General features: G+C 40.8%; 3 protein-coding genes across 3 annotated transcripts; 2 read left to right on the top strand and 1 right to left on the bottom strand.

Annotated features, from left to right (window-relative positions):
- Nucleotides 1-2,041: 2,041 nt before the first annotated feature.
- Nucleotides 2,042-5,814, top strand: LOC308328090 (E3 ubiquitin-protein ligase TRIM39-like). The gene is made up of 2 exons (XM_080781789.1): nt 2,042-2,097; nt 4,005-5,814. Exon 2 carries the CDS (start codon nt 4,014-4,016, stop codon nt 5,661-5,663), a length of 1,650 nt encoding a protein of 549 aa, XP_080637915.1. The 5' UTR covers nt 2,042-2,097; nt 4,005-4,013; the 3' UTR covers nt 5,664-5,814.
- A 1,407-nt stretch (nt 5,815-7,221) lies between these two features.
- Nucleotides 7,222-23,947, top strand: tm9sf3 (transmembrane 9 superfamily member 3). The gene is made up of 15 exons (XM_080781558.1): nt 7,222-7,463; nt 8,520-8,715; nt 8,991-9,113; nt 11,123-11,283; nt 11,376-11,453; nt 11,927-12,058; nt 12,522-12,688; nt 13,755-13,849; nt 14,249-14,379; nt 16,523-16,662; nt 18,108-18,176; nt 18,745-18,891; nt 20,292-20,375; nt 21,610-21,686; nt 22,124-23,947. Exons 1-15 carry the CDS (start codon nt 7,362-7,364, stop codon nt 22,189-22,191), a joined length of 1,770 nt encoding a protein of 589 aa, XP_080637684.1. The 5' UTR covers nt 7,222-7,361; the 3' UTR covers nt 22,192-23,947.
- Nucleotides 23,948-24,213: 266 nt separating this feature from the next.
- Nucleotides 24,214-27,516, bottom strand: prdx3 (peroxiredoxin 3). Its single transcript, XM_080781363.1, has 7 exons — nt 27,453-27,516; nt 27,022-27,115; nt 26,178-26,319; nt 25,575-25,710; nt 25,219-25,322; nt 24,947-25,112; nt 24,214-24,766 (listed from the first exon to the last, which is right to left on the bottom strand). The coding sequence occupies exons 1-7, from the start codon at nt 27,486-27,488 to the stop codon at nt 24,716-24,718; spliced, it is 729 nt and encodes a 242-aa protein (XP_080637489.1). The 5' UTR covers nt 27,489-27,516; the 3' UTR covers nt 24,214-24,715.
- Nucleotides 27,517-27,571: the final 55 nt, after the last annotated feature.

Consider the following 27,571-nt stretch of genomic DNA (forward strand, 5'->3'; position numbering starts at 1 on the left):
GAGGACTGAAGGCGTGAGATGAAGTGGTGGCCACTCTTTGACATTGTGCATTCTGCTTCATGTCTGGTAAATAAAGAAATGTCTTTCTCAGCTGAAAACCTTTCTCTCTTCTGTTGAACATGAAATAAGTTGAATTGTTGTACATAATTTCTCCTGTTCATTCTCATGGTTCAGGACACACGGATATGTTTAACAGTAATATGCCTAGATATAATGGGCTAATTAGGATCTCCTGTCCTAATAAATGTAACATTTCGTTACCAAAAAAGAAAGAAAATAATGTATTAATTCATTCACTAGAGCCTTATCAAAAGGCCTTCAAATCTATTGCAATAACTTGATTATCACGAATCACGTTATTGCATCAGTAGGCCTAATAAACAATGTCCTACATTGACACAAATTGACAACTTTACAAAAACAAAAATACATCCATATTGCTTTTCATCATCAAGTCAACTTGATGACATAATGTTGTATAAAGTAAATTGAAGACAACTGAGGCCTATTTTAGTGCAATATAGATCATAATCTAATAATCTATTGCAACGTAATATTACATAGTTATGTAACTGAGCGTACAAATGTTACCTTAAACAGGTGGAATTTGACCGTGGGAAGTGCATAACTAGCAGTATAGCCTACTTTCGAGGTACTTTTTCTTTACTTAGTGATTCCATTATATAATATGTATGTGCTGCAGTGCAGCACATACATATTATATAGCACAAGCTCATAACAAAATATCAATGCATTAATAATTACAATCCAATAGACATGCTGCAGCTATAGGGTTTGCTGGTAGGCTGCTGTGGCTGTGAGTATATTTTGATGCCTTTTTTAATTTGAAGACCTTTGTACTTATAGCTTGATTGATTGATTGAAGTATTTATTAACAGTTTGCAGAATTACAGTACAGTTCAAGCACAACTCAATACAAGTTGCTGACCCTGCTGCTGTCCTCCCTGTAAGAGAGAAGCTCCAGAAAGTGGGAGTGTTTGTGGATTATGAGGAGCGTCTGGTCTCCTTTTATGATGTGGAGTCCAGAGTTCATCTCTACTCTTTCACTGGCTGCTCCTTCACTGAGAAACTCTATCCATACTTTCAACTTTCAACAGTCCCAGTTTGAATGATGGTGGTAAAAAGTTAAAACTCTGCTCCTCTGATAATCTCTCCTGTCAATCACACAGATTAGACTAAACCTCAGCTTCACTAAAAGGTTTTCATTTAAGACAATAGAGGTGTATAATTAATTATGGAAGGTTCATTTACAGATTCACCTGCCAGTTCAAATCAAACCATTGATTACTGTCGCTCCTATTGTATATCTGACTGTTGAAATATTTTCTTTTCTTTGTTAGTACAAAGACTTGATTGTGTGTTTTATTGTATTGCCTTCCAGTTTGACATTGTTTTTAAATTAAAGAGCATGAATAATGTTTATCAGGAATACTAATGTATTATTGTCAGTCTTGCACTTTAATGCAATTACTATAGAACTGTTAATTATAAATCTAATATTAATGATCTTTGGGGATTTGATTTACGAGAATGTACAAGAAAATGCTTCCATTCAGAAAACTTTACAACTGTGGAACCAATTATGTGTTATTTCTACACTTTAGAGTGTCTATTTTGTCCACGCAAACAATACATTCCCATCATTGACAAAATAGCAAAAAGCAAATAGGCATAGTGTCTATTTTATGTCATGATGATGTACGATGATAAGAGCGCCCCTCACTTCACACGGGTGTGATTTTTATCTGCACATGTACAGTAACAATGATGAGTTCTATCAGTACACAGTCATACCACACATGTCTTGATTTACTAACAGAGTGGATGTGCTCACTGCTCAAATCTAAAATACCTAAAACCACATATATTACACACATAAAGATCCCCCAGGAAAGTGTTCTAAATATTCTAAACGTCATTGCAAAAAAGGGTGAAGTGTCCCTTTAACTGCAACAAGGAAGTTTGGGTTTCTCAGGAAATCTAAACTGAAAGTACAGCGCTGACAGAAGCTGGGTGGCAGACAGCACTCTCTCTACCACACCTTCAGACGGATCTTTCACATAAATACTTACACAGGTGAGTACAACAAACTATATGACTTAATACAATATATATATATATATAACCGCTCCTATCCAGCAGAATAACAAACGCTCCAACTGATATCTCAAGGTTGTTTATTTCCCCAAAAGACAACGTGAAAAACTGCAACACGGCCAAAACATAATATCCTTTTAAACACAATGAAACATGAAATATGAATGTCCTTGTCAGTCAATCATGATGTCCGTATTATATAAACAAACACAGTGAGATGTACACAAACAATTAAACGATCGACAGAATTACAACACTGTTTACATACAAAGAAAACAACAACATGTAACATACAGTGTGCGCCTTCTGCAGATTATTTTAGGAGAGCTACGTTATCTTCTCTAATATTCTTTATTTAAGGACACTCTTTTTAGACGTGGGAAGAGCTCCTTAATTGCACCACTGAAACTCAGCTTGTTCTGACTGAGATCAGCTCACAGTGGTGCAATCAATGCTGCCTCACTCTAATCACAGGGCTCTGCTCCTGCATGCCCTTCTAGGTCATAATGAACAGCAATAAAGGACCACACACAGCATACAAATACAATATGTACCCAAATAAACATATACATGTATAATGTTCACATATTATACATTTTCAGAAAGGTAAGCAATAAAATAGAATATTACAAAATACCCATTGCTGGGACAGCTACAATATATATAAATTATATATATCATTCATTGACAGAGAATGTACAGTATATATCCATACATGATCTTATACTATTCTTTGATATCCTCAGTATAAATCACAGGTTTCAATAATGTAACTGTCAACCAGTCCGCCCGTGTGTTAAAGTCAAGAATGGGCCCGAGGCACTATTCGTACTGGTAACCAGGTACGCTCTCCCCTTTTCCAACTCGCCCCCCACAAAACGTGAAGAACGGTCGCCCCGGAATTTCGAACAGTGAAGAACTGTCGCCCCAAAGCCGTGGATAGCTTGCCCCCAAAGCGTGGATATCTCTATCTATTCGTAGTACTAGTAACCCCGCCCGCCGTAGTCTGAAAACCCACCTCTTCAGACTCCATCATGGCATCACGTAGCACAAATTTACAGGCATATGCAAAGGCCCAACTTATGTAACTTAAGATAGCATTTTATGTAGACTCATAAAGACAGCACTATGTAGGCCTATACATGCATATACTGTAGTTTCATAGATATTCCACTGTTACGTTCTTAGCTTATGTAATATGATTCATGAACTACTTTCTTTTATGTATGGGATGTATTGCCATGCTTTTTGTTCTTGCTTAATGTAAATCTCTCTGGATTAAGAGTGTCTGCTAAATGCCTATATACATTGTAAATTGTAAGAGTATCAATACTACCATGTAGAAAGTCCTGTACACAAAATTTACTTGAATAAAAGTACAAAAGTATTGGCATCAAAATATACTTAAAGTAGGCCTACCAAAACTCATGTATACAGAATGTCCCATTTCAAGTATTTAAAAAGATCTTTTGAAAATAGCAGATATACAAACTCACAATGTGTTGCATCGCAAACTATTGTGAGCATGTAGATCATCTATTTTCAAATGGACGAAATATATATAGGGCTTAAGTATGTAATGTATGCTTAATGTATGTTTTGTAATGATAAATCTACAAATAATGAAGTAAAGGTATAATATTTGGATCCGAGATGGAGTGGAGTAGAATTAAAAGTATTGAAAATTGGAAATACTCAAGTAAAGTACAGCAAGGTACAGTACTTGAGTAAATGTAGTTAAGTAAATGTACTATCATAGTGTGTATAAATATGTACCTGACTGTCAACATTTCTCTGTTCCAAAACAAACATCAGATTGAGTTATATCCATTGAGCTGTGAGAAGTTTCATTCAAGAACTACATTTCTTTCACTTTCTATTTCCAGCGTGTAGAGATGGCGTGTGCCGGCAGCAGCCTCCTGTCTGAAGAGCAGTTCCTGTGTTCTATCTGTCTGGATGTGTTCACTGATCCGATCACCACTCCATGTGGACACAACTACTGCAACGCCTGCATCACACGTTACTGGGACACTAAGGATGTGTGTCAGTGTCCGCTATGCAAAGAAACCTTCTACAAGAGACCAGCGTTCTCCGTCAATAAAGTCCTCTCCGAGATGGCCGATCAGTTCAAGAAGTCAAAGCAGATGAAAACAACTTCAGCCACAACCCCAGAACCTGCTGAACCAGATGACGTCTCCTGTGACGTCTGTACTGAGAACAAGCTCAAGGCCGTGAAGTCCTGCCTGATGTGTCTGACCTCCTACTGTGAGACTCACCTGGAGCGTCATCGCACAGTCCCAGCGTTAAAACGACACACACTAATCGACCCCGTGAAGAACCTGGAGGACTATATGTGTCAGAAACATGACAGACCTCTGGAGATGTTCTGTAAGACCGACCACACGTGTGTTTGTCAGTTCTGCACTCAGTCAGACCACAAGTTACATCAGATTGTGTCTATGAAAGAGGCATATGAAGGAAAGAAGGCTGAGCTGGGAGAGACAGAGGCTGAAGTTCAGCAGATGATCCAGGAGAGACAACTGAAGGTCCAGGAGGTCAAACACTCAGTAGATCTCAGTAAGAAAGATGCAGACAGAGAGATAGCAGACAGTGTGCAGGTCTTCACTGCTCTGATCAGCTGCATTGAGAGAAGCCAGGCTGAGCTCATTGATGGGATTGAAGCGAAGCAGAAAACAACAGAGAAACAGGCTGAAGGCTTCATTAAAGAACTGCAACAGGAAATCACTGAGTTAAAGAAGAGAAGCTCTGAGCTGAAGCAGCTTTCACTCACTGAAGACCACCTCCACCTCCTCCAGAACTTCACATCCATCAACACTGGGTGGAGACCCACCAAGGACTGGACAAAGGTCAAGGTCAATCAGTCTCCACACCTGGGAACAGTGAAGACAGCTGTGGCTCAGCTGGAGAAGACACTCAGTAAAGAGATGGAGAAGGAGCTGCGTGATGCTGAGCTGAGGAGGGTCCAGAAATATGCTGTGGATGTAACTCTGGACCCTGATACAGCACACTGCAACCTCATCCTGTCTGAGGATGGAAAACAAGTGAGTCTTGGAGACGTGAAGAAGAATCTCCCAGACAACAAAGAGAGATTCTCTCTATGTGTCAATGTCTTAGGAAAACAAAGCTTCTCCTCTGGAAGGTTTTACTATGAGGTTCAGGTTAAAGGGAAGACAGGGTGGTATTTAGGAGTGGCCAGAGAGTCCATCAACAGGAAGGTAACAACCACACTGACCCCCAACAACGGTTACTGGTCTATATGGTTTAGGAATGGAAATGAGTACTATGCTGCTGCTGACCCTGATGTCCTCCTCCCTGTAAGAGAGAAGCTCCAGAAAGTGGGAGTGTTTGTGGATTATGAGGAGGGTCTGGTCTCCTTTCACGATGTGGAGGCTAGAGTTCATCTCTACTCTTTCACTGGCTGCTCCTTCACTGAGAAACTCTATCCATACTTCAATACTGGACTACATGATGGTGTAATAAACTCAGCTCCTCTGATCATCTCTCCTGTCAGTCACACAGATTAAAAATCTCAGTTTAACATGAACAGGTTAGTTTTAATCTAGAAAATGTATATGGACGGTTGATTCACAGTTTTAGTCAACTGTTGGTTCAAATCATGCCATTTAAGAGTTGTTCATATTCTACTGCATAAACAGACATGATTTGACATGATTGTCTGAAGTACAGCCAGAGATTAATATGATAAATTGAGTTTTTGAATATCAAAATGTTTAATATGTATTCTGTCTGTGAGACATCTATATTCCTTTCTTTGTACAATGACTTGGTTTATGTTTCATGTGATTGCGTTCAAGTTTAAGGTAATCCCAATATTTTCATTAATGTGATTGAATTCTGAATCAGGAAATGCAATGTTTTATTGTCAGTCTTGTACATTAAAGCAATTACCTACCACAGAATTGTTAATTACAAATATGTAATGATGTTGATGTTAATAATTGTTTATGTGGATGTGTTATCAATTAAAGATAGAATGAAAAAATACATGAGCCATTGTAATAATGTAGCCTATATTATATGCAGTCTGTGCACCAATTGAATTTCACTCATTTTGTAGTTTGGCAGAGTTTTGATTTTGATTTGGCCGATATGCTTACCCTAGTATTTTTGCTATATATATATATATTCAGCTATTAGTGTAGATTTACAAACATTAAATTCCCATTGACATTGAATGGACAATTTACATCATGTGTCTGAGCAAATTGGCTTAGTGTCCATTATGTCCACACAAACATTAAATTCCCATTGACAATGAATGGAGAATTTTACGTCATAGTGTCTGAGCAAATAGGCATAGTCTATTTTATGTCATGATGATGTACGCTGATAAGAGCGCCCCTCACTTCACACAGGTGTGATTTGTATCTGCACATGTACAGTAACAATGATCAGTCACACATGGAGTTCTATCATAGTACACAATTTTGATTGATTGAAATATTAACAGTTTTAACAGAATTACAGTACATTTCAAGGACAACTCGATACAAAGACTGTTAACTGAGTGGACGACCCGAATAAAGCATTACACTTGTTTACAATAGGGCCTACACTGTCACACTCTCAGTTTTACCAATTAATTAATTTATATTTATAAACATTGATAAGGCATGAATTAATGCATTTGTAAAACTGAGAATTAATTAATTAAACCAATCCATTGTTTCACATTGTATGCTGTACTTTTTTTCTGGATGCCATCTGCCATCAATGGCAACTACTAGGCTCATTTCACTTCACAAGATGATCAAGTTTCCGTAAAAGGTGAGCTCGAGACGCCGCTATACTGTAGTCCACACGCCGGAGTCCGGACGCCACACACACTCCTCCTGGCAGTCGGATGACGTGGCTTGAAGGTTGCGGCTCGCTGGCCCCCGAAATTGTGAAACCAAAAAACAAGTTGTCTTTACTCAGCGCTCCGCTCAGCGCTGCGGCCTCCGGAGTGGAGGAGGCCGACCACGTGACGCGGCGGCACCAATCGGACGCGAGCGCGAGGAGCTCGGTCGCGAGTTTCCCCCCACAGTGCTGCGTACGCAACGCACGACGAAGAGGCGGAGGAGCATCCTCTCTAGAAAACTGCCTCTGTCATACAACCAGGAAGAAGGTGGGAGAGAGTAAGTAGCCCCAGCAGCAAAGCTAACATCCACCCCGAGCCAGGCTCCTCGTCTGCATACTTTCCTTCCCCCCCGAAAAAAACAATGAGGTCGACCCGGTGGAAGGTTGCAGTGGCGGCGGCGGCGACTCTCCTGGCCATAGCGGGCTCGCTGTTACCTGTCGACGCCGACGAACACGAACACACGGTAAGACGGAGCGCTTTGAGGCCGATTGAGAACGGGGAAGCCTTGCTGTGTGTGTGTGTGTTGCTGTATAATAATGGACGGGTTGTGTCTGTGAGCCGTGGAGGGAGTGGGACGTGTTGTTGGGGAAGAGTTGTAAAAGGAGCTGCTGCTGCCCCACGGCGACAACACTGACCTGGTTGGTGACATGTCACCCGTATAGCCACGGCGTTAGAATAATGGCGTTAGCTTGAGCTAGTTTATAAACATTGACTTAGAAGCAGCAGACTGGCTACTCCTACAGACAGTAGCTACGGCCTTATTACTACTACTGTAGTCTAGAGAGCTTGTGGCTAACGTTAGCTCACTTGCTAGCCCCCTGAAACCGAACTGTGTAAGCTTTTAAAAAACACCGAGGTCTTGCTGCGTCTTACGGCATTCACTAAACTGTGGAATGTCGTCAAGGCTGTTTAGAACGTAGCGTGGCCAAAAGGGAACGATTTTTTAAAGTTATTGTTTGGCAATGTTGCGGCTGTTTTGTCCTGCTCTGATGCCGGGTGTCCAGTCCAGGGCCTCTGCTCTGGCTGGTTCCGTTCCTGTCTGTCTGTCCAGACAGTCCAATGTGTTCTTGTTGTCTGTCATCACTGAGCAGTTTTGTTTTAATGGGAGCAATAAGCAGCACACCTCAGACCTCACCCAGTATAAGCAATACCAAATGGATTGAAACCATGTAGAATTGTCGACACAACAACTTCTGATGCATGGTGTGTGTGGTGGAGAGGTTTGGATGTACTTGTACTGTACTATTTCACTACTGTCTGCAAATAATAAGTGCACCATTTTCCACATGCACGCATTTTATTTTAATATATAGTTGACTCGCATTGACATGATAGCATCCCCTTACTTAATCTCTTGTTAGCTAGCTATACCTATAGCGACTGTAGATGTGGTTGCCACCACCGCCATGACGGATCTGTTTCTGGTTGTCATTGTCAATAACGTACGACGTGGACCCAGAAAGACTTGCAAAACAGGCGCAGCAATGCTTGAACTTTCCGGTTTCCGTTTCCTTTGCAGTACGTAGACAAAGAGGAGGTGGTGTTATGGATGAACACCGTGGGGCCTTACCACAACCGGCAGGAGACGTACAAGTACTTCTCTTTGCCCTTCTGTGTGGGCAGCAAGAAGACCATCAGTCATTACCACGAGACCCTCGGAGAGGCTCTGCAGGGGGTGGAGCTGGAATTCAGTGGCCTAGACATCAAGTTCAAAGGTATTATAATTGAAACTGACACATTGACTCATTAGTCGTTAGATTGAGTTGATCAGTTTTCAGCAGCTGGCTGTGAGAGTTCAGTCAGTGTTGATTATTTACTATGGATTGCAGTTGTTCATGCTCATATCCATCCATCCATCCATGCTTCTCACTGTAGCATTTCAATCAATCTGTATTCATATAGCACATTTCAGACAACGAGTGTAGTTCAAAGTGCTTCACAGAAAGAGCAAACATAATAAACTATAGTTATGTTATTGTGTCCCTTACAGATGAAGTGCTACAAACAACGTATTGTGAAATTGAGCTTGACAAAGCCAAACGGGATGCTTTTGTCTATGCTATAAAGAATCACTACTGGTACCAAATGTACATAGACGACCTACCTATCTGGGGTAAGTGATGCTCAGTATTTATTATATAATATTTATTATTATAATGTACATAGACGACCTACCTATCTGGGGTAAGTGATGCTCACTATTTACACCAGGGATTTTCTTTTCTTTTTTTCTTGATGTGTTTTTTCCCTTCTATCTTAGCCATGGCCATTTGTGCATTTACAGAGACAGTTGTTTTTCCCCAAAACATTTTTTCATATAGAAGTATGCACTCTAAATATTGGTCCTGTAGAATTATCATTATTTATATGCGCTGTCAGTGCTCAACGAGGAGAAATACTACAGCATGTTGTCTCACACATGCATTTGTGCCTAATTCATGCACAGCAATAGTATGGCTGAGAGACTTATCATCAAACATCCAAATCTGAATATCATTGTCTGAGCACGTGTCATCTCTCTGCCGGTGAATACGAGCAGTTTGTAATGACTCATTATCTGTTGAACAGGCTATTGAATTAATGCTAGTGAGGAATGAATTGTCCATTAATCCTTTACCTTTTGGAAGACTAGTACATCAGGCAGTTTTTTGTTAAAAGGTAAAATGGCTATATTCTGATGGTAATCATCGATATAGTGTTTGTTCAGTTCCGGAGGTCTCCCTGTCTCTCCAGAAAATACAGCCTTCATTTTTTTAATAGTGTCCCAGTTCCAATTTTGTCTGCTCATTTCTTTGTGTCATCACTTTTCCCATCCCAGTTTTCAGTTTCTGAAAATGCATTTTCTGTTTAATAAAAAGCTGGAGAGACATGGAGACTCCCGTTACTGTAGCAACGAGTACTATCACAATATGGAGCTTTTTTTAAACTAAAGAAAATCACTTACACTACCTTTAACCACTAATAACGTTGACCTCGCCGTGGATTGGACTATCTTTTGCATCCTGGAGGGCTTGCTTGTTATCTGAAAAGGAAACAACTAAGGCGCTAATTATTACAACGTGTGTACCTACAGTAATAGGTAGTGTGGTACCTAATAGACTTCTTGGCAACTGGTACAACAGTTGAACCACTCCTAGAGCCGGGTGTGAGCACAGCAGCTGTGTAACCTGATGATATTGTGGACAATGGGTGGGGCCTGAGCCTTAAGACACACTCACTGTACAATTGAATATGTCATCGTAGTTCATTAAATATAACACGACGTATAGTCAGACTTTGACCTCAGATCCGGTTCCTTGGGTAAATTCCAGCGCTTTACCAAATACCTCGGAGTCTGTACTTACTAGTAACTACTCATCCAGTTTGAGAGGGCGGGAAACCTTTGTCTATTCGGTATTCACTTTGTCACGGTAAACGACCGTATCTGTGGTGTTGCATGTTTAGCCCACTGACTGGCATTTACATTACTGGCCACACATTTACATTACTGGCAACTACATTACTGGCAACACATTTCCAAGGTATACGATTGTTTAAAAAAAGAATTTGCATGCGTCCAGGATGCCATTGGTTTCCGTTCATTTCAGGACACGCGCATTGCTTATAAAAATCAATTTACAGACGTGGAACTTGCTTTTAGATGGGTAATGCCACAGTGAATTGTATGCACGTTTATATCCAGTTGAAAGTGCCATTGAAAAGTCTAGCTAAAATAGCGTTGTCCCTGGACATTGTAAAATGTGAATATTAGCCATAGATGTAAATACTTTTAATGTGGGTTATCACAACATCTAAAAGTTGGAATAAAATTAAAATAAGGAATATCAGATAATAATTCCTAAATCTAATTGAAAGGTAGTATGCTTTGGAAAAGTGTTGGTATACAGAACATGACTTAATTAATTGGCTAAACATGCAATAGCACCGGAATGTCTCCATCAGGCCAGAGGCGCATTTCTTTTTAGATATGCAGGCTCCTGTTTCATAGCTTAGGTCTGCTGAACACTTAAAACCACCTACAGCACCTGTTAACTTGAAAAACAAGCACCACAATACTGTAAAGGCAGGCCTTTGTGACATCTGCCATGAACTCTGATAATAACATCCATCTGAATTGTCCAGGCATTGTGGGTGAGGCAGATGAAAATGGCGAGGACCACTACCTGTGGACCTACAAGAAACTGGAGATTGGTTTCAATGGCAACAGGATTGTTGACGTGAACTTGACAAGCGAAGGCAAAGTGAAGCTGGTCCCAAACACAAGAATTGGAATGTCTTACTCGGTGAGTATTGAGCAAATGTGCTCTTTAAGGAATACATTTTTAGAAAGCATCACCTATTAAATGCCAGTACAATGACACCTTTCTCATCACAGGTTAAGTGGAAGAAGTCTGATGTGAAGTTTGAAGACAGATTTGACAAGTACCTTGATCCATCATTTTTTCAGCATCGAGTAAGTTGATTGGTTCAGATGTGGCTTTTCCGGCCAATGTGGAAGGCCAACAAAGCCCTCATTCCTGTTCCAATTTTTTTTAATTCTGGATGGTGAAACAGTTCATATTCTTCCCAACTTGTTACAGTGAAGCATTGCTAAGCTGAACCTGCATGTCATGTTGTTCAAACAACTGAAATATAATTTGTCTCACTAAAATATCTAAACACCAGGCGGGTAGCAATTTCAATTTATAAGCCAAGATACATTACATATTCTTTAACAGCAGTTACCACACCTTTTTCAGGCGGGATAGTTAGTGGGTGCGTGATGTTCCACAATTTAAACTTATTTATTTAATTTGAACATTGAACTAACTGTGCTTAATGATTCAGATCAGTTAAATAATGTACTCCAAATGTGTGTCATTGTCAATATGCTACTGTATGGTCCATTACTGATTACTCAATCCTTTTTTCCATTTCGTTTTGCAGATTCACTGGTTCTCCATCTTCAACTCCTTCATGATGGTTATTTTCCTGGTGGGTCTGGTGTCCATGATTCTGATGAGAACACTGAGGAAGGACTATGCCAGATATAGCAAAGAAGAGGAAATGGATGACATGGTAAAGTTTCATTGAGTGTGTATATATATATATACATTGTTTTAAGTGAGCTGTTTTCATAACCCCCTTGGGATCGCCGATGTGATCTTTCTCTAATTCCTGGGATTTGCTATTTCATGTGACACGCAAACTGCTCCCCTGGCTTACGGCACCATTTTAACTATCTGTCACATCATCTGTTTCATATTATAAAGTCCAATAAGTTTAATCTTTTTCTATTTATTCATGAAACCTGTGTGTGTTTGTCTCTTGGACGCTGTTCTAAATGAATGCCTCAAAGTTGTGTGTGAGTACTGGCTTCCCTGATTTCCCTGATTTGCCATTATTTCACAACCGATGGGGTGTGTATTCACGACTCGCATCGGTCCCGACTTGTATGGTACCTGGAGACGGGCAACAGTCTAGTGATTAATAATTTCACATTGGTTTTGAGGATGTGCGTCTCCCCTTTTGGTCACTCCAGGATCGGGACCTTGGTGACGAGTACGGTTGGAAGCAGGTACACGGAGATGTGTTCCGGCCTTCCAGCCATCCGATGATCTTCTCTTCGCTCATTGGTTCAGGATGCCAGATCTTCTCTGTGTCTCTCATTGTCATCATTGTTGCCATGGTTGAGGATCTGTACACAGAGTGAGTATTAGGATTTAACTAAGAACTCAAGGTCTAACGTTTTTTTATCCTTTTATATAATGTCAAGTTTCTATTGCATTATGATTTATTTTATCATTTTGGAGAAAAAACTACAACAAACACATACTGTGTATATCGTGAAATTACAGCCTTGTATCTCAGTATCGCTAGAAGAAAATGAGGAAATCCCAGGGTGTTGTGTGAGGTTTAGGGCGGAGTGGGTGAAACCTATTGTTCAGTGAGTTTTGGGGCTGTTTTGGGGCTGACCCTGCACTGAGTGCACTCACACCAAAAGCGACTACGAGTGACAAAGCGACCAGCAGTCGTTAATCTTCCATGGCTACATTGGAGCGACGAGACATTTGCTCACAAGTTTGCAGCGACATGACAAATGACAATATGAAAGCATTTAACATTATGCAAATGAGCTATAAAAAAAATAGGATAGAAAAAATATTAAACTGTAGCTGATGTGAAAGGAATCAATATTGAGCAAATGCAAGGTCTAGCTCTATCGGAAGTTATTTTTGGTTGTGAAAAACTGCCATTGCACTTCACATTCACCAGAGACGGACACAGGTCTGCACTATGCGTGCTATCGGCTCTTCACGGTGATTATTTATTAGGGCATATAGTCACCAATTCCAGCAAATGTTTTGTCAGCAGCACCAAAGTTGATTTAGTGAATTTGTGACAGAACCATAGATGTACATAGGAGTCAGTCAACATGTAATTTAGCCTACATTGGCACCGTGGAATAGAAACATTATAATGTGCCTCCATACTCTATGCTTAATGTGACATTTCTTCTTGATTGCTTCCAACACAAGCTCCTCTACACTCCACTCGGGCAAACATAAAGCTGTAGCGTCGACGATGTTGCTTTTGGTGCGAGTGCTTTTTTGGGGTTTTGCCGACGGCCACTAGGTGACACTGATGCACAATAAATTGTCTTTTGGTGTAAATGCAGGGTGAGTGAGTGAAACGCAGGGAGGGTGCCATGGGGGTTTGTGGCTGTGATTTATGGGGGGTTAACCTTTTACTGATGTATCATTCTTCTCTGTAGGAGAGGATCCATGCTCAGTACCGCCATTTTTGTGTACGCTGCAACATCTCCCGTTAACGGCTACTTTGGAGGCAGCCTGTACGCGAAACAAGGAGGTAATATTATAACATTGTGACTGAACTAAACTCCCTTGGATGTACGGTTATGGCTTCGATGCATTCATTAACCCATGCATTCAATCTGACCTGAGATCAGATTCATACGAGGTTTCCACTGGACACACACACTGGTCTGATTAACCCATTCTGACCTGAGATCAGATTCTAAAAATGTCAGTCTTTCTTCGATTTTTCAAAAAATAGCAGACCTACAAGCTCGTAGCGCGCCACTCGGTGGCGCGCTACGAGCTTGTAGATCTGCTATTTTTCAATAGCTAAAGCACAACATGATGCTGGTTAAATCGTTTAGGTGGGACGTTGTTGTAAAACTCCCATTTTGCCTTTTATACTCTTAGTAAAAATGTGGTTGTCTTTCCTTTTTTTTTGATAACGCAGGCAGAAGATGGATCAAGCAGATGTTCATTGGGGCCTTCCTGATCCCAGCCATGGTGTGTGGCACCGCCTTCTTCATCAACTTCATCGCCATCTACTACCACGCCTCAAGAGCCATCCCATTCGGCACCATGGTAAGAGATGCACGGCATGCTGTACTTTTAACTGTGTGTTCTAAAGGTCATTACACACTGGCGAATTGGCGACGCGATATATTCGTGCGAATAATTTAAGTTTAAAACTGGTTTAAAACAATTTAAGTCCATGCAAGCTTCCACATCAGTGGCGAATGTGCGAAAATGCGACTGTTTTCGCTCTTTATTTGTTCGCTCTGGTGTCGTATTTTGCAGAGATTCGCAGGCGAACTGCAACATGCAATATTTCGCATTTTCAGATCGCTTATTCGCATCGCGTCGCTAATTCGCCAGTGTGTAAATGACCTTAAAGATAAAGAAAACTTTATTGTCCACTACATTTGACATGGAAGGAGGTAGTAATAAATAATTACTTTATTGAATCGACAACGTTTCGATCTTCACAGGTCTTCGTCAGGTCAGTATGACATGAAATGGACATTTGCCTTTGGCACACTGGCAGTCAGTATAAAACAATAAAAACATAATTACATAATAAAAATACACAAATGCATTACAATACTATATAAAATACATTACCATAACGCAGCAACAGTGATCACGGGCTTAGGGGATTAGGTGGTAGAGCTTTTTAAAGTTTTTTTTTTCAATGTCCACTGAAGTTGGCACAAACGAAGTCTTGTAAACCTTCTTTTTTGCTAATGGCCCCCTAAAGGCTCATACATAGTCTGGATTTTCGGTGGTGGGGTGACCACCGAACTACAACATGACGTCACTGAGCCGCGGTGAAGAGCAAACCACCGCCACCTCTCCAGCCCTTCTCTCTGTTTTTACTCACCACCGCTCAACGTTATTTCAGCTCCGGTGGTCAGCTCACCACCGGAGCGGTGTTCACATCGCCACTGAAAATCCAGACTATTAGGCCTTTAGTCTGGATTTTCGGTGGTGAGGTGACCACTGAACTACAACATGACATCACGAGCCACGGCGAAGAGCAAACCACCGCCCCAGCTCTGTTTTTACTCACCACCGCTCAACGTTATTTCAGCTCCGGTGGTCAGCTCACCACCGGAGCGGTGTTCACATCGCCACTGAAAATCCAGACTATTAGGCCTTTAGTCTGGATTTTCGGTGGTGAGGTGACCACTGAACTACAACATGACATCACGAGCCACGGCGAAGAGCAAACCACCGCCCCAGCTCTGTTTTTACTCACCACCGCTCAACGTTATTTCAGCTCCGGTGGTCACCTCACCACCGGAGCGGTGGTCACCTCACCACCGAAGCGGTGGTCACCTCACCACCGGAGCGGTGGTCACCTCACCACCGAAGCGGTGGTCACCTCACCACCGGAGCGGTGGTCACCTCACCACCGAAGCGGTGGTCACCTCACCACCGGAGCGGTGGTCACCTCACCACCGGAGCGGTGGTCACCTCACCACCGAAAATCCAGACTATGAAGCATCCGATGGTGCTTTAAAGAAATATTAACGGGGACCATACAAAGCATCACAAAGTTATTCTAACAACTGTGTAGTCGAATCTGTGTCAGTACAGGCGGTAAAGAATTTATTTCTCTTTCTATGAACAGTTTTGTTCCATCATACATTGACATGTGTCAGTATTTCGGCCTTTTGAACAACTGTGCAGGTATACACATTACAGACCAATTCATTTTAGGGTATTTTTTATGGAGAATGAATGTCTCGACTCTTGAGAAAAGTGTTTATACTGTAGAAACATTGACCACTACATTTAAACGAGGTGTTTTTTTTTAAATTGTGTTGGAGTTTCATTTATCGTTAAAGAAATCCTTCCACACTACGCCGGACCAAGTGTAATATCAGTACTATGCCAAATAATTTGGAGAATTATGTATTGGGCACCTTGCTGGCTTAACTACCAGAAATATGAGCTTTTACATGTTTTATGTGTGTTAAGTGGTGCTGTGTGTAAAAGTGGTCTGGAAACACCTGGATTCCCACCATAACTCTTGTGTTTTAGTTCCAACATGTGAGAGATGTACATCAATTACCGGTATACACATATTCAATTCATGCAATTAATACTGTACATTGATATCGGGGACAAAGAGGTGCAAGTCAAAAAAAGAAAAGGAGATTTCCTTTTTAAATTAAATGTAAATCTTAAGTATGTCAAACTATGTTATGTCTCCTGACAGGTTGCTGTTTGCTGTATTTGTTTCTTTGTCATTCTGCCTCTAAATCTGGTGGGAACCATTTTGGGGAGAAATCTGTCCGGCCAACCAAACTTTCCCTGCCGGGTCAACGCGGTGCCACGGCCAATCCCAGAGAAGAAATGGTACGTGTGACTCCACATACCGTACAATCATATTTGTAGTTCATCATTGTCGCCGTCAACAGACGACAAAGTATAGAAACTTCGTCTTTGTGTGACACATGTGAATTTACGTTCTTGAAATAGAGCATTGATTGGCATTGAAGTATTTATTTATTTCTGTGGTAGTATTCTGACATGAAGTAGCTCAGAAGTCCACAGGGTTCTAGAGACACTGAGAACGGAGAAATCCTAAATCACACTGAGCTGATGCTTCACTGTGGCCAATTAGATCGTAGGCACTTTCAGACCGTGGTTGAATTTCAGACATCTATCTTCTGGGTTTTTGAGGGTCTCCTAAAATAGCCGATTTGGCATTAAATGCAATGGACAATGAATGGAGGATTTACGTCACATGTAGACGAGCAAATTGGCTATTTGTGTCATGTGTCTGAGGAGCAAATCGGTATCTTTTGTTAAATTCCCATTGATGATGCATTCACGTAATATGTGTCTGAGCAAATAGACATTCTACGTCATGATGTATGATGATAAGATGATTGATGTGATTTTTCCACTCGAAACACAATGGGGACTGGGTGTGTCTGTACTGTAGCCTTAATTGTGGAATGTGGTCTGTAGTACCGGTTAGAGTGCTTGTGGAATATTGACACCCTTGACATCAGGATCGCCACTTCCACACCAGTGTTTTCGTCGACTAAAACTATGACCAAAAATGTTCGTCGACTACCTTTTTTTCACTGACAAACTAAGACTAAATATACTGACAATTGCGTCAACAAATAAAAACTAGACTAAAATGTTATGGAGGGACTAGTGGACAGAGATCCAGTAGAAGTCATTTTACACTTGGTTGCATGCTGAAAATAGCAGATCTCACAACAAGCTCACAACGCGTCGCGCTGCAAGCTTGTAGATCGGCTATTTTCAGCAGGTGTAAAAACAGTCATTACGGCGGCATCAAGGCCTGCCAAAACACATTTTAGATTAGATTAAAAATCTTGTGACATTTAGTTGACTAAAACTAGACTAACACTAAGGGCCGATTCATACTCCTATTTTAGAGCCGAATAAAAGTCGGTTCGGTGCTGTAGTGTAGAGCCTACAATGTGACGTCATTTGAGGTTCGGGGGGGCGGGTACCGTCCTAAAGTCGGCTCTTCGGTGCTACTGAAATTTTCTGACGAGCCGAAATCATTTCGGCACTACAGCGCCGAAACAGCGGTAAAATAGGAGTATGAATCGGCCCTAAGACATTCCAGGTGACTAAAATGTGACTGAAACTAAATAAACTATTGAAGAGACTATGACTAAAACTAAATCTGATTGTGTTTGAGAGAGGAAACGGTACGCTGGGTGGTTGATAAAAGGCAGAGATCGCTGACCTCAAACTAGAGGCCATAGAATCATTCACGGTTGGTGTACTGACGCAAACCTTTGATGTTCTAGGTTCATGGAGCCAGCTGTCATTGTCTGCCTTGGAGGGATCCTTCCCTTTGGGTCCATTTTCATTGAAATGTAAGTACATTTTCCTGGCCTGGTAGATGAAGCACAACAGGACAACAGTGTTGTTTTCGTTGACTAAAACTAAGACGAAAAATGTTCGTCGACTACCTTTTTCCACTGACGAAAACTAAGCCATGACGACTAAAACTGAGACTAAATATACTGACAATTTTGTCAGCAAATAAAAACTAGACTAAAATGTTAGGAAGGGACTAGTGGACAAGAGATCCAGTATAAGGCATTTTACACTTGGTTGCATGCTGAAAATAGCCGATCTACAAGCTCACAACGCGTCGCAGCGTGACGCGTTGTGAGCTTGTAGATCGGCTATTTTCATTACGACGGCATCAAGGCCCACAAATACATTTTAGTCGACTAAATCAACTGTCTAAAATCTTATGATATTTAGTCGACTAACACTAAAACATTCCAGGTGACTAAAATGTGACTGAAACTAAATGAAAACTATTGAAGAGACTTGAAATCTAAACTAAAACTAAAATCAAAATTTGCTGCCAAAAACAACACTGCAACAGGAGATATACACTGTTATTATTCTCATTTCTCTTCTCTCTTTCAGGTACTTCATCTTTACGTCTTTTTGGGCCTATAAAATTTACTACGTGTACGGCTTCATGATGCTGGTCCTGGTCATCCTCTGCATCGTGACCGTGTGCGTCACCATCGTATGTACCTACTTCCTGCTCAACGCCGAGGACTACAGATGGTGAGGACTACCAAAGATCTAATGACGTTCTAATTCTTCTGTCTGACAAAATATACAATTTGAATGTCAGAATGATCGCAACATATGTGACCAGATTTGACTGTGAGACTAGCGTCGCACAAATTCCAGCTTTTCCCAAAATATGTTCATAGCACAGGCAGACTCTTCACATACTACTAGCATGTCGGAAATAAGTGTCAGAGCTGAAATCGACATGTAAATATGAAATAAATGCTTAAACATGTAGCTAGGTGTAATGTTAGAGACCACAGAAGACATGTAAATATGAAATAATTGCTTAAACATGTAGCTACTAGCTAGGTGTAATGTTAGAGACCCCAGAAGTGAACCTTTCAAGCCTGTTTTCTCAACTCGCTGTTTTCTGCAAGACATTACCGTACTCTATAAGCCATATCTCCAAAACTGTCAAACTGAACAACCAACATGTCAATTTGAAGCTATGATTCCCTGCTTTCATATGGCATGAAAGAAATAAATTAAAAAAAAAATCCAATGGCATTCCCTCAGTCAAATTTAGTCACATGTTTTGTTTTTAAACATAAAAAAAAACATAAAATTATGTCTGGGACATTGGGACTTGTGCAGAATGGTTCCCAGTGCTAGTTGTCCCTTCTCGGTTGGAATAATAGACTCGCAACTAGGGATGTCCCGATACCAGTGTTGTGATCTCATGTTGTGTTTATAGCTATCTAGCTATATATCTCCTGTTGTGTTTATAGCTGACTCCTCACTCAAACATGCACTTGCAGTTTGGGCAACTCCAAAGCAAACTCCACATGATGCCCCAACACTTTATTTACCTGTCATGGTGTCGACCCCTTCCTTACCCCCTGTGTCAGATCGGTGGTTAGACTGGCATATTCGCCGATACCGACATGACCCGATATGACGAATATGGGCCGATCCGATACAGCATCAGGACATCTCTACTCTCAACCTACTTCTTGTCTCCTAAAAAAGGGACAGCCCAATAGAAATTAGTTGGCAGCAGAGTACTCGACACACTATTAAAAATAGGATAGACGTGGACTTTACTAAAATTGGATAGACATGAAAACCCTACAAATCTCAGAATGGGGCATAAATACAGAGAGGTTGGAAATATTGGATTTGGTACCAATCCAGAATATATACTAGTACTGCTGCTCATACAGTGTATGTGTGGCCTTGCTGTCCAATCAATAGTAGATTACTGTGAGTGCAGTTTGTGAATAGTTTTTAATATTGAGAAAAGTCACACAAATCACAATGCAGTCTTCGGTGGTGACAGTGCACAGTAGAGGCTGGCTGCTTGTGTGCCTTGTTGTTGTTGAACATACTTCCTTGCCTCTAAACGGTCTTGACTTGTTGTTTTTCTGTTTGTTTTTCTCCTGTGCCAGGCAATGGACAAGCTTCCTCTCCGCTGCGTCTACTGCTGTCTATGTCTACATGTACTCCTTTTATTACTACTTCTTCAAAACCAAGTGAGTTTCAGCTGTCCTTCCTGGTACCAATGTAGCATCCCTTACAGAACTCATCACTGCATCCTATATGACAGAGTGGGTTGGCCCTCCTTGGCCGACAGCTAGGCGAAATAAACATCACTATCTGTTTTATTTTTAAAGCAATTGATGGAACTTTACCGTTGTATATTAAGGCTCTGCTGTATTGGAATCCTGTAACACATAGCCAGTCACTGGCTCACACTAAAGGTTCCAAATTGCCTCCCCCTGGCCAGCCGGGGCGCCTGATGGGAGGGGAAAGGAACTGGTTGGAATAACGTGTTCCTTCCACGCGCTACGTCCAACCAGGGAAACTCCCCCCTGTCAGGTTGTAAAGGAGCAACTTGGACACTCAGGCATGAAGGAAGCATGAGTTCAAGTCCGTTGCTCTCCCCTTGTCCCCCATATATGGGGACTAGGTTGGTGGAGGGTGTGTAGAGCCCAGGATCACATTAGATGATTGACACAGCGGTGAAAAATGGGTTACAAAATCGTGGGATAAAAAATATAATTTAAAAAAAAAGGTTCTGAATGTCCCAAAAAGTTGGGAAAAACAGCCTTTTGTTGTAGTGCCCCAACCACGTGGAATGACCTACAGCTTAAATGATCTGTTCTCCCATAAGATACGGTCAATTTAAATCTTTGATTGCAGACTTGACCCCAAAGTGTTGCTCTTCTGTTTTGTTTATTGCTTTGAAATGTTGTACGATGTGCATCTCGACGACACTGCAAACGAGGGTGACCTCACTGTCTTTCGAGAATAAATAAAGGTTTGAATGAATGAATAAATCGGGGGTTCCCAAACCTTTTCATGTCAAGGAGTAAAGGACCCCCAAATTGACACTAATTGGCCTGCGGACCTCAATTTGAAAAGATATGCCAGGGACCCCCGTAAGATTCTTACGACTTTAGCAGTGATCAACCCGTTTTTATTTAAAGTTCCCCCAGTTTGATATGCATTAGGTTACAGGCCCCCATTTAATGGCATTTCTGTCTCTGAGAACCAATTTATATTGTAAAATCAATGTTAATTTAACTCTGAGAGAGTACAAATATGTACACTCTCACTCTCAGTGAGGTCCCCAGCCCAGCCCCAGACCCCACTTTGGAAACCACTGCCATAAATGATACATTTTACAGTAGTCAGACGTCATGCAAAATGAAGAGATCGTCATATGCAGAAACTCTGACCTCATGTCATTCCTCTGTGTCTAAGGATGTATGGGCTGTTCCAGACCTCCTTCTACTTCGGCTACATGGCTGTGTTCAGTACTTCCCTGGGAATCATGTGTGGTGAGTTGTGCATCATTATTAACCACCTCAAAACCTGGCATCCCAATTTTTTGGGCATGCCAGGGTAAGTCACCAAATATTCTTTAAACAAAGACCCTAATAACAAGAATACTCATTAACCCATTTTGGTGTGGGAACTCCTTTTGGTGTTAGCATTACGTTGTGCTTTAGCTATTTAAAAATAGCAGATCTACAAGCTCATAGCGCGCCACCGAGTGGCGCGCTACGAGCTTGTAGGTCTGCTATTTTTGAAAACTGTCAGGATTTAGAAGACATTTTTAGAATCTGATCTCGGGTCAAAATGCGTTAAAGAACCACCATTCTTCTGTACGTTAGAATCTGGTCTCAGGTCAGAATGAGTTAACCAGTGATTGACTTTGAAGAATAGTGTAGGTACAACATATGCAGATATTGACCCACTGTAATGTGTTTGATAGGTGCTGTCGGATACATGGGAACGAGTGCCTTTGTGAGGAAGATCTACACAAATGTGAAAATCGACTGAGTGCAAAGTGACATCACGGGGACATCCATGGATCCACCCGGGCACGTCCTAACGAGAGGCGACGGGCACAAGTCATTTCTTTCCTTCACCTTTTGCAAAAAGAGATTGTGGAGAATCTCACTTTGTAACAATGTAGTTTTCCATTTTTCTGAATGAGTCTGAACGCCGCAAAACAACACGAGTGAACAAGAGCAAATCTGCGGGGAGAGAAAAAAAAGATATCAAAACATTTGTTCTGTTTTTATCAATTTGCTTTTCAGAACAAATGTTAAAAAAAGGATAACATGGCTTCTGTTTCCTAACCCAGTCCCACCTGAGATCTAGACCTTAGATCTTTACTGATGGAATAGTCTCGCTCTCTTCAGTGAAGAGGCCTACGTATATTGAAAGCCTTTGTTCTATTGTATTAGAATATTGGAGAGTTGGGTTTGTGTCTGTGCTCTGACTTGATTCTATTTTGTATTAGTCAATCTAAATATCGTTACTATTGTATTTTGGTCTCCGTATAACTTTACAACAAGTGACATCAGAGTACAGTTGGTTGTTGAAATTTACTTCAGCTACGGTTACGGATCGGACGTACGCGCTCTCGAGTATCTCTCGAGACCTCACCCCGCCATTTTGACAAATTTTATTCTCTGCTACAGTATAAATCCATCCACAATCCAAATATTTTAGTCCTTACTGTACAGATGGGAAAAAGAGGGACTGATCAATGGTTGAGGTACAGTATAAATAAAAGTTTGTTTTAAAAATGGATGTTTAATGTGATCCCATATCCCTGTTTAGTCTTACGTTTTCTTAATGTTTGGGTTTGAATGAAGTCTACTTGTAAAGATAATATATGGATAGGGGGGAAAAAGTGTATATAACCTTAAAAAAAAACAATGTACCTTTAGATGTAGATCCCAAATGTATTTTCGTTGTACAGATTTACTACAGGGTGTTTTTTTTAAATGAATCACAAGTTCTAAACAAAAACTATATTTAGTTTTTTTTTTTCTTCCTCTTTTTGTTGTCGGTGCTTGGGGTGGGGCTGGTGGTGGCGCTGTTACATCTTGCCTGAAATTGCATGAAGTTTTCACTAAAAACCATCCGCTCATCAGATTCTCTTTTGTTCGGCGCTATCCGTTCACTTTAGCGTCGCCCCCGTTGTGAGCATCTCGAGTCGGGTCTCAAAAAGCGTATAAAAAGGTATATTTCGGTGACATGTAGCGAGAGCCGTTCAGGAAATGAGCTGCTGTTTCATGATCATCTTGTGTTATTTTGACACCCCATTTATTTAAAGCTTTAAAAAGGCTCTCTCTGTACTCCTGGTGAAGCCATTTTCCCTTCATTTCATATTTCCTTTGCCTAAACCTGATACGTCATCGTGAATGTCGGAAGGAACGACGCGATAGCTTTGTTTCTGCAAACATACTGTACAAAGTGAAATTTATGTACACTTAACTAGATGTTTTCATAACCACAACAGTGCTGCAGAGTATTTCAAATGCTTTCCTCCCCCCCATCTTTGTGTAAATACAGTATGTACCTTACATGTATGAGAAGTGGCAATGCCTTGTTTTTTTTCTAATTTGAATTCTCCCCACTGAAGTTTGATTTTGGCACCTCATGTTGTGTACCAATAATAATAATGTCTGATTAGACATTTTGAACCTGCATATTAACTTGCTGTAAAAAGAAACAAAATAAACATGTTTATGTACAGGGGTTATGTAAATGTGATTTTACTATTAAAGTACAAAAGAAAATGCTTGGAAGTAATATCACTATGTGGAGGATTAAATATGGACATTTCAATATAACCAAAGGTAAACTGCTGTATGCAGGGATTTCAGATAACGCCATAGTATATTGAAATGTTGCTGTTCGAAATGGTATTAAACATGGTGGCACCACTAATTGAGTAAGTTATTAAAACTAAATTTGAAACTGCACCAGTGGGAGTAACCCATCGGTAATTGTTTTATTCAAGAATGCATGTTCATTCTGCAGATATTAACTCATAATACAGCAAAATAATTTATAAAGAATATATTTATTACAGACTTGAGTATGAACAGATGCAACTTTTTGTAATTGAACTAGTATTTAAAAGGGAACACCAATGCAAACAATCGACCAGATCAAAGAAAACATGTTGCTGGACAATGCAATATCTGAACAGTAGCAGGATATACCTCAGAATGGCGAATACCTATTTTACACACTTACAAAAATGAAGCTAAAGAAACCAGCTTTCCCTGTTTTAACTATTTTCATCTGCAAAGACCTTCGGGCTGAAATCAGTACGCTGGAGCTTTGTGCAATAGTTTGGATCGTCTGGACTGACAATATTGAGAGCTAGCTGTGAAGTAAGTTTATGTCGCTTGCCGACAAAGTATTTTCAGCAAGCAACAGCATTGTGCGATGTATGCTGAATTAAGTAGGTAAGCAACTTTAACGAGAGAGAGCAACAGGGTGGCATTCCTCTTAAAACAGAACTTTCTTTTTTCGTAAGAGCTGTGAGTTGACGTCTTCATTAGTTGACCGTTTCAAAATACTCCTTTGAACCTTCAGGGGTTGGCTTGATCTAAAAAACAAATAAACAAAGTATTGGTTGAATGCACATTTAATGCAATTCTAGTATTCAAGAGCATTAATTCATATTTGCTTTTAGTTTTAACACATGAGATGTCTGCAAAATAAATACTTGCATCGCCACGGTCCTGGTAATGTCTAAGCAATATCTATGTTTGTCAATTTAACTCACTGTAGGAGAGTCTGGAGTCCAGCTAGCGGGACACACTTCCCCATGGGTCTCCACAAACTGGAACGCCTTCACCAGACGAAGGGTTTCCTCCACACAGCGACCTACTGGCAGGTCATTCACGCTCATGTGCCTAACCACGCCTTGTGGATCAATGAGAAACAGCCCTCTGGAGGGAAATAATGGAATTAACGGTTTAGTATGCTCCAAAGCAATGCTCAAAGTTTGACATTTGACATGTCTGTTCTTATGTAGGCAACATGGACATGCTGTACCTCAGTGCAATGCCTGGACCTTCCAGAAGAACCCCGTAGTCTCTAGAAACCTGCTTTGTGAGGTCAGCTAGCAGGGGGATGTGGATGTGGCCCAGGCCTCCAGCCTAAACAGGACACATTAGTAGGAGTTTCAGAAGTCAAGTGGTTACGACAACCACTACCAGAAACAAGTTAACCTTTAGGCTTTAAGTTAACCGTAGGGCTTTAGGCGAACATTTCAAAACAATTTAAAAATAGCAGATGTACAAGCTCACAACCTGTTGCAATGTGATGAACTGTGAGCTTGTGTGTGTGTTTGAGACCCTCGAGATTAGAAGAACCATGCTTAGCACGATGAGTTTATAATTGAAGTGTACCTTGCGTGGTGTGTTAATCCATGCCAGGTGGGTGAAGTGAGAGTCCACAGACACCCCCACCACCTCACAGTTGATGTCATGAAACTCACTGGCCTTGTCACTGAACGAGATGATCTCTGTCGGGCACACGAACGTGCTACGAAAAAAAACAAACACACAAATTGAGCCATTCACAGCAATGATAGAACATGAATGTGCTCAAATCTACCAAAATGATCAAAACAAACCAGATGCTAAGCATAAGTATTTAAGGTACAAAATTAGACAAGTGCTTTAATGCATTCAAAGCACAATGGTGTTAATATTACAGTATAAAGGGCCTTGCAAACAGGGAGCGAGGAATGCACACGATCAACATAACACGAACAACGACAGGTCTGCTCAAGAGGGGCGCGACAACGCAAGCGTAAAAAATAAGCGAAACCGAATCCAGGTCTGGTGAGTCGCGGGCGTGTGCACGAAACGAGCACGCGGGCAACAAATTCACGGGGCGGCGCTCACGTAAATACGCTTGCGAGAAAAAAAACGCAGGTCTCATTGAAAATGAACTATACTTTTATCGCTAATACCGTGTATGTTATGAGAATGAACACAATGACTCACAAATCCAGGGGGTAGAAGAACAGGACCAGGTATTTGCCCTTAAAGTCGTCCAGGGTCATCTCCTTGAACTCTCCATTGTGGACAGCTGTAGCTTTAAAATGTGGTGCCGGCTGAGTGACAGCTGGGGCCAATCGGAGAGCACCTGGGAAGAGGCAATTAGAATGTATTAATTAAAGAATGCTTGCGTTATATATTTTTTATTTGCCCTGGCCTGGCCTGAATTATCACCTGGTGAAATCTAATGTAGACACACTTAGTAGAATCTAAACGTAATAGATCTTTGACATAAATAACTGTCATTTCGTCATTTCAAACGTAATTTAAGACAAGCAGGGTAATCACTTCATCATCAGGGTATTCATTCCATTATAAAAATAATCTAGAGTTGCAAATTGCGGCTAACATTACAATATACAGAAGTGAATATAATCTTCGCCATTATTATACAGTACATAGTGCTTCACAATAGGTGAATATGCATTCGTTTTGCACAAAAAACACTCTCGAAACCCCCTAGATTGACACGTCACATGCAACATAAAGCATGATGAAATGTTGCATATTTTTTCCTTCTATAGGTTGTTAATGGTATGGTCACATGATATTATGCCAATTATGAAAAATTCTCATTATGCAAGTTAGCATCCGGCAGTTTCTACATGCTGGGGACCCATACTCAACATTTCTAACATAAAACCCTGGTGTTCTCAACATGTCCAGGTTCTATGGGCTGGCAAGTAGACTATAGTAGTGGTTAACAGACTAGGTGAACAACATGTTATCAATCAATACAGTACATACTGGTTGACAGACTAGGTTATCAATCAATAATTACAGTACATACTGGTTGACAGACAGGCCCTATGGACAGTAGAACAGACTGAGGCTCCATGGGGACTGAGTGATGCAACTTTCAGTCCTCCTGCAGCAACTCTTGCCTAAGAAATAAAGAGTCAGAATGTAAATGTTTTATATATGTCAAGATAAGGGATTATAGCAATACACGTGTACTTTTAAGACGTTTATTTAAACGTCCATGTATTGTTTATTTACTCAAACAGAACAGAACTCATAACGCCAGTATTAATGAATGATTCACGCGCTCGCGCTTGTCAACTCGATCTGTGAGTGACAAGACTTCAGTGACGCATGCATGAACGACAACACGTATTTATTATAATTACAACGTCACGTCCCGCTTATCAACGCTATACTTTTACTTACAAACATCGAATAAACACTTTTAAGAGACAGTATAACTTCATTGTCACTCACAGAGGTCCTGAGCAGTCTTCCAATGGAGGTCGCCATGTTGGATTATATGAATGAGAGGCGCAGCTGAGCTGTGACGTACATAGAAGACGTCGAGTTGCAGTGCAGTGATGCAAATGATA

The sequence above is a fragment of the Protomyctophum bolini genome (assembly GCF_963924005.1).
Source record: "Protomyctophum bolini genome assembly, chromosome: 14".
Lineage (NCBI taxonomy): Eukaryota > Metazoa > Chordata > Actinopteri > Myctophiformes > Myctophidae > Protomyctophum > Protomyctophum bolini.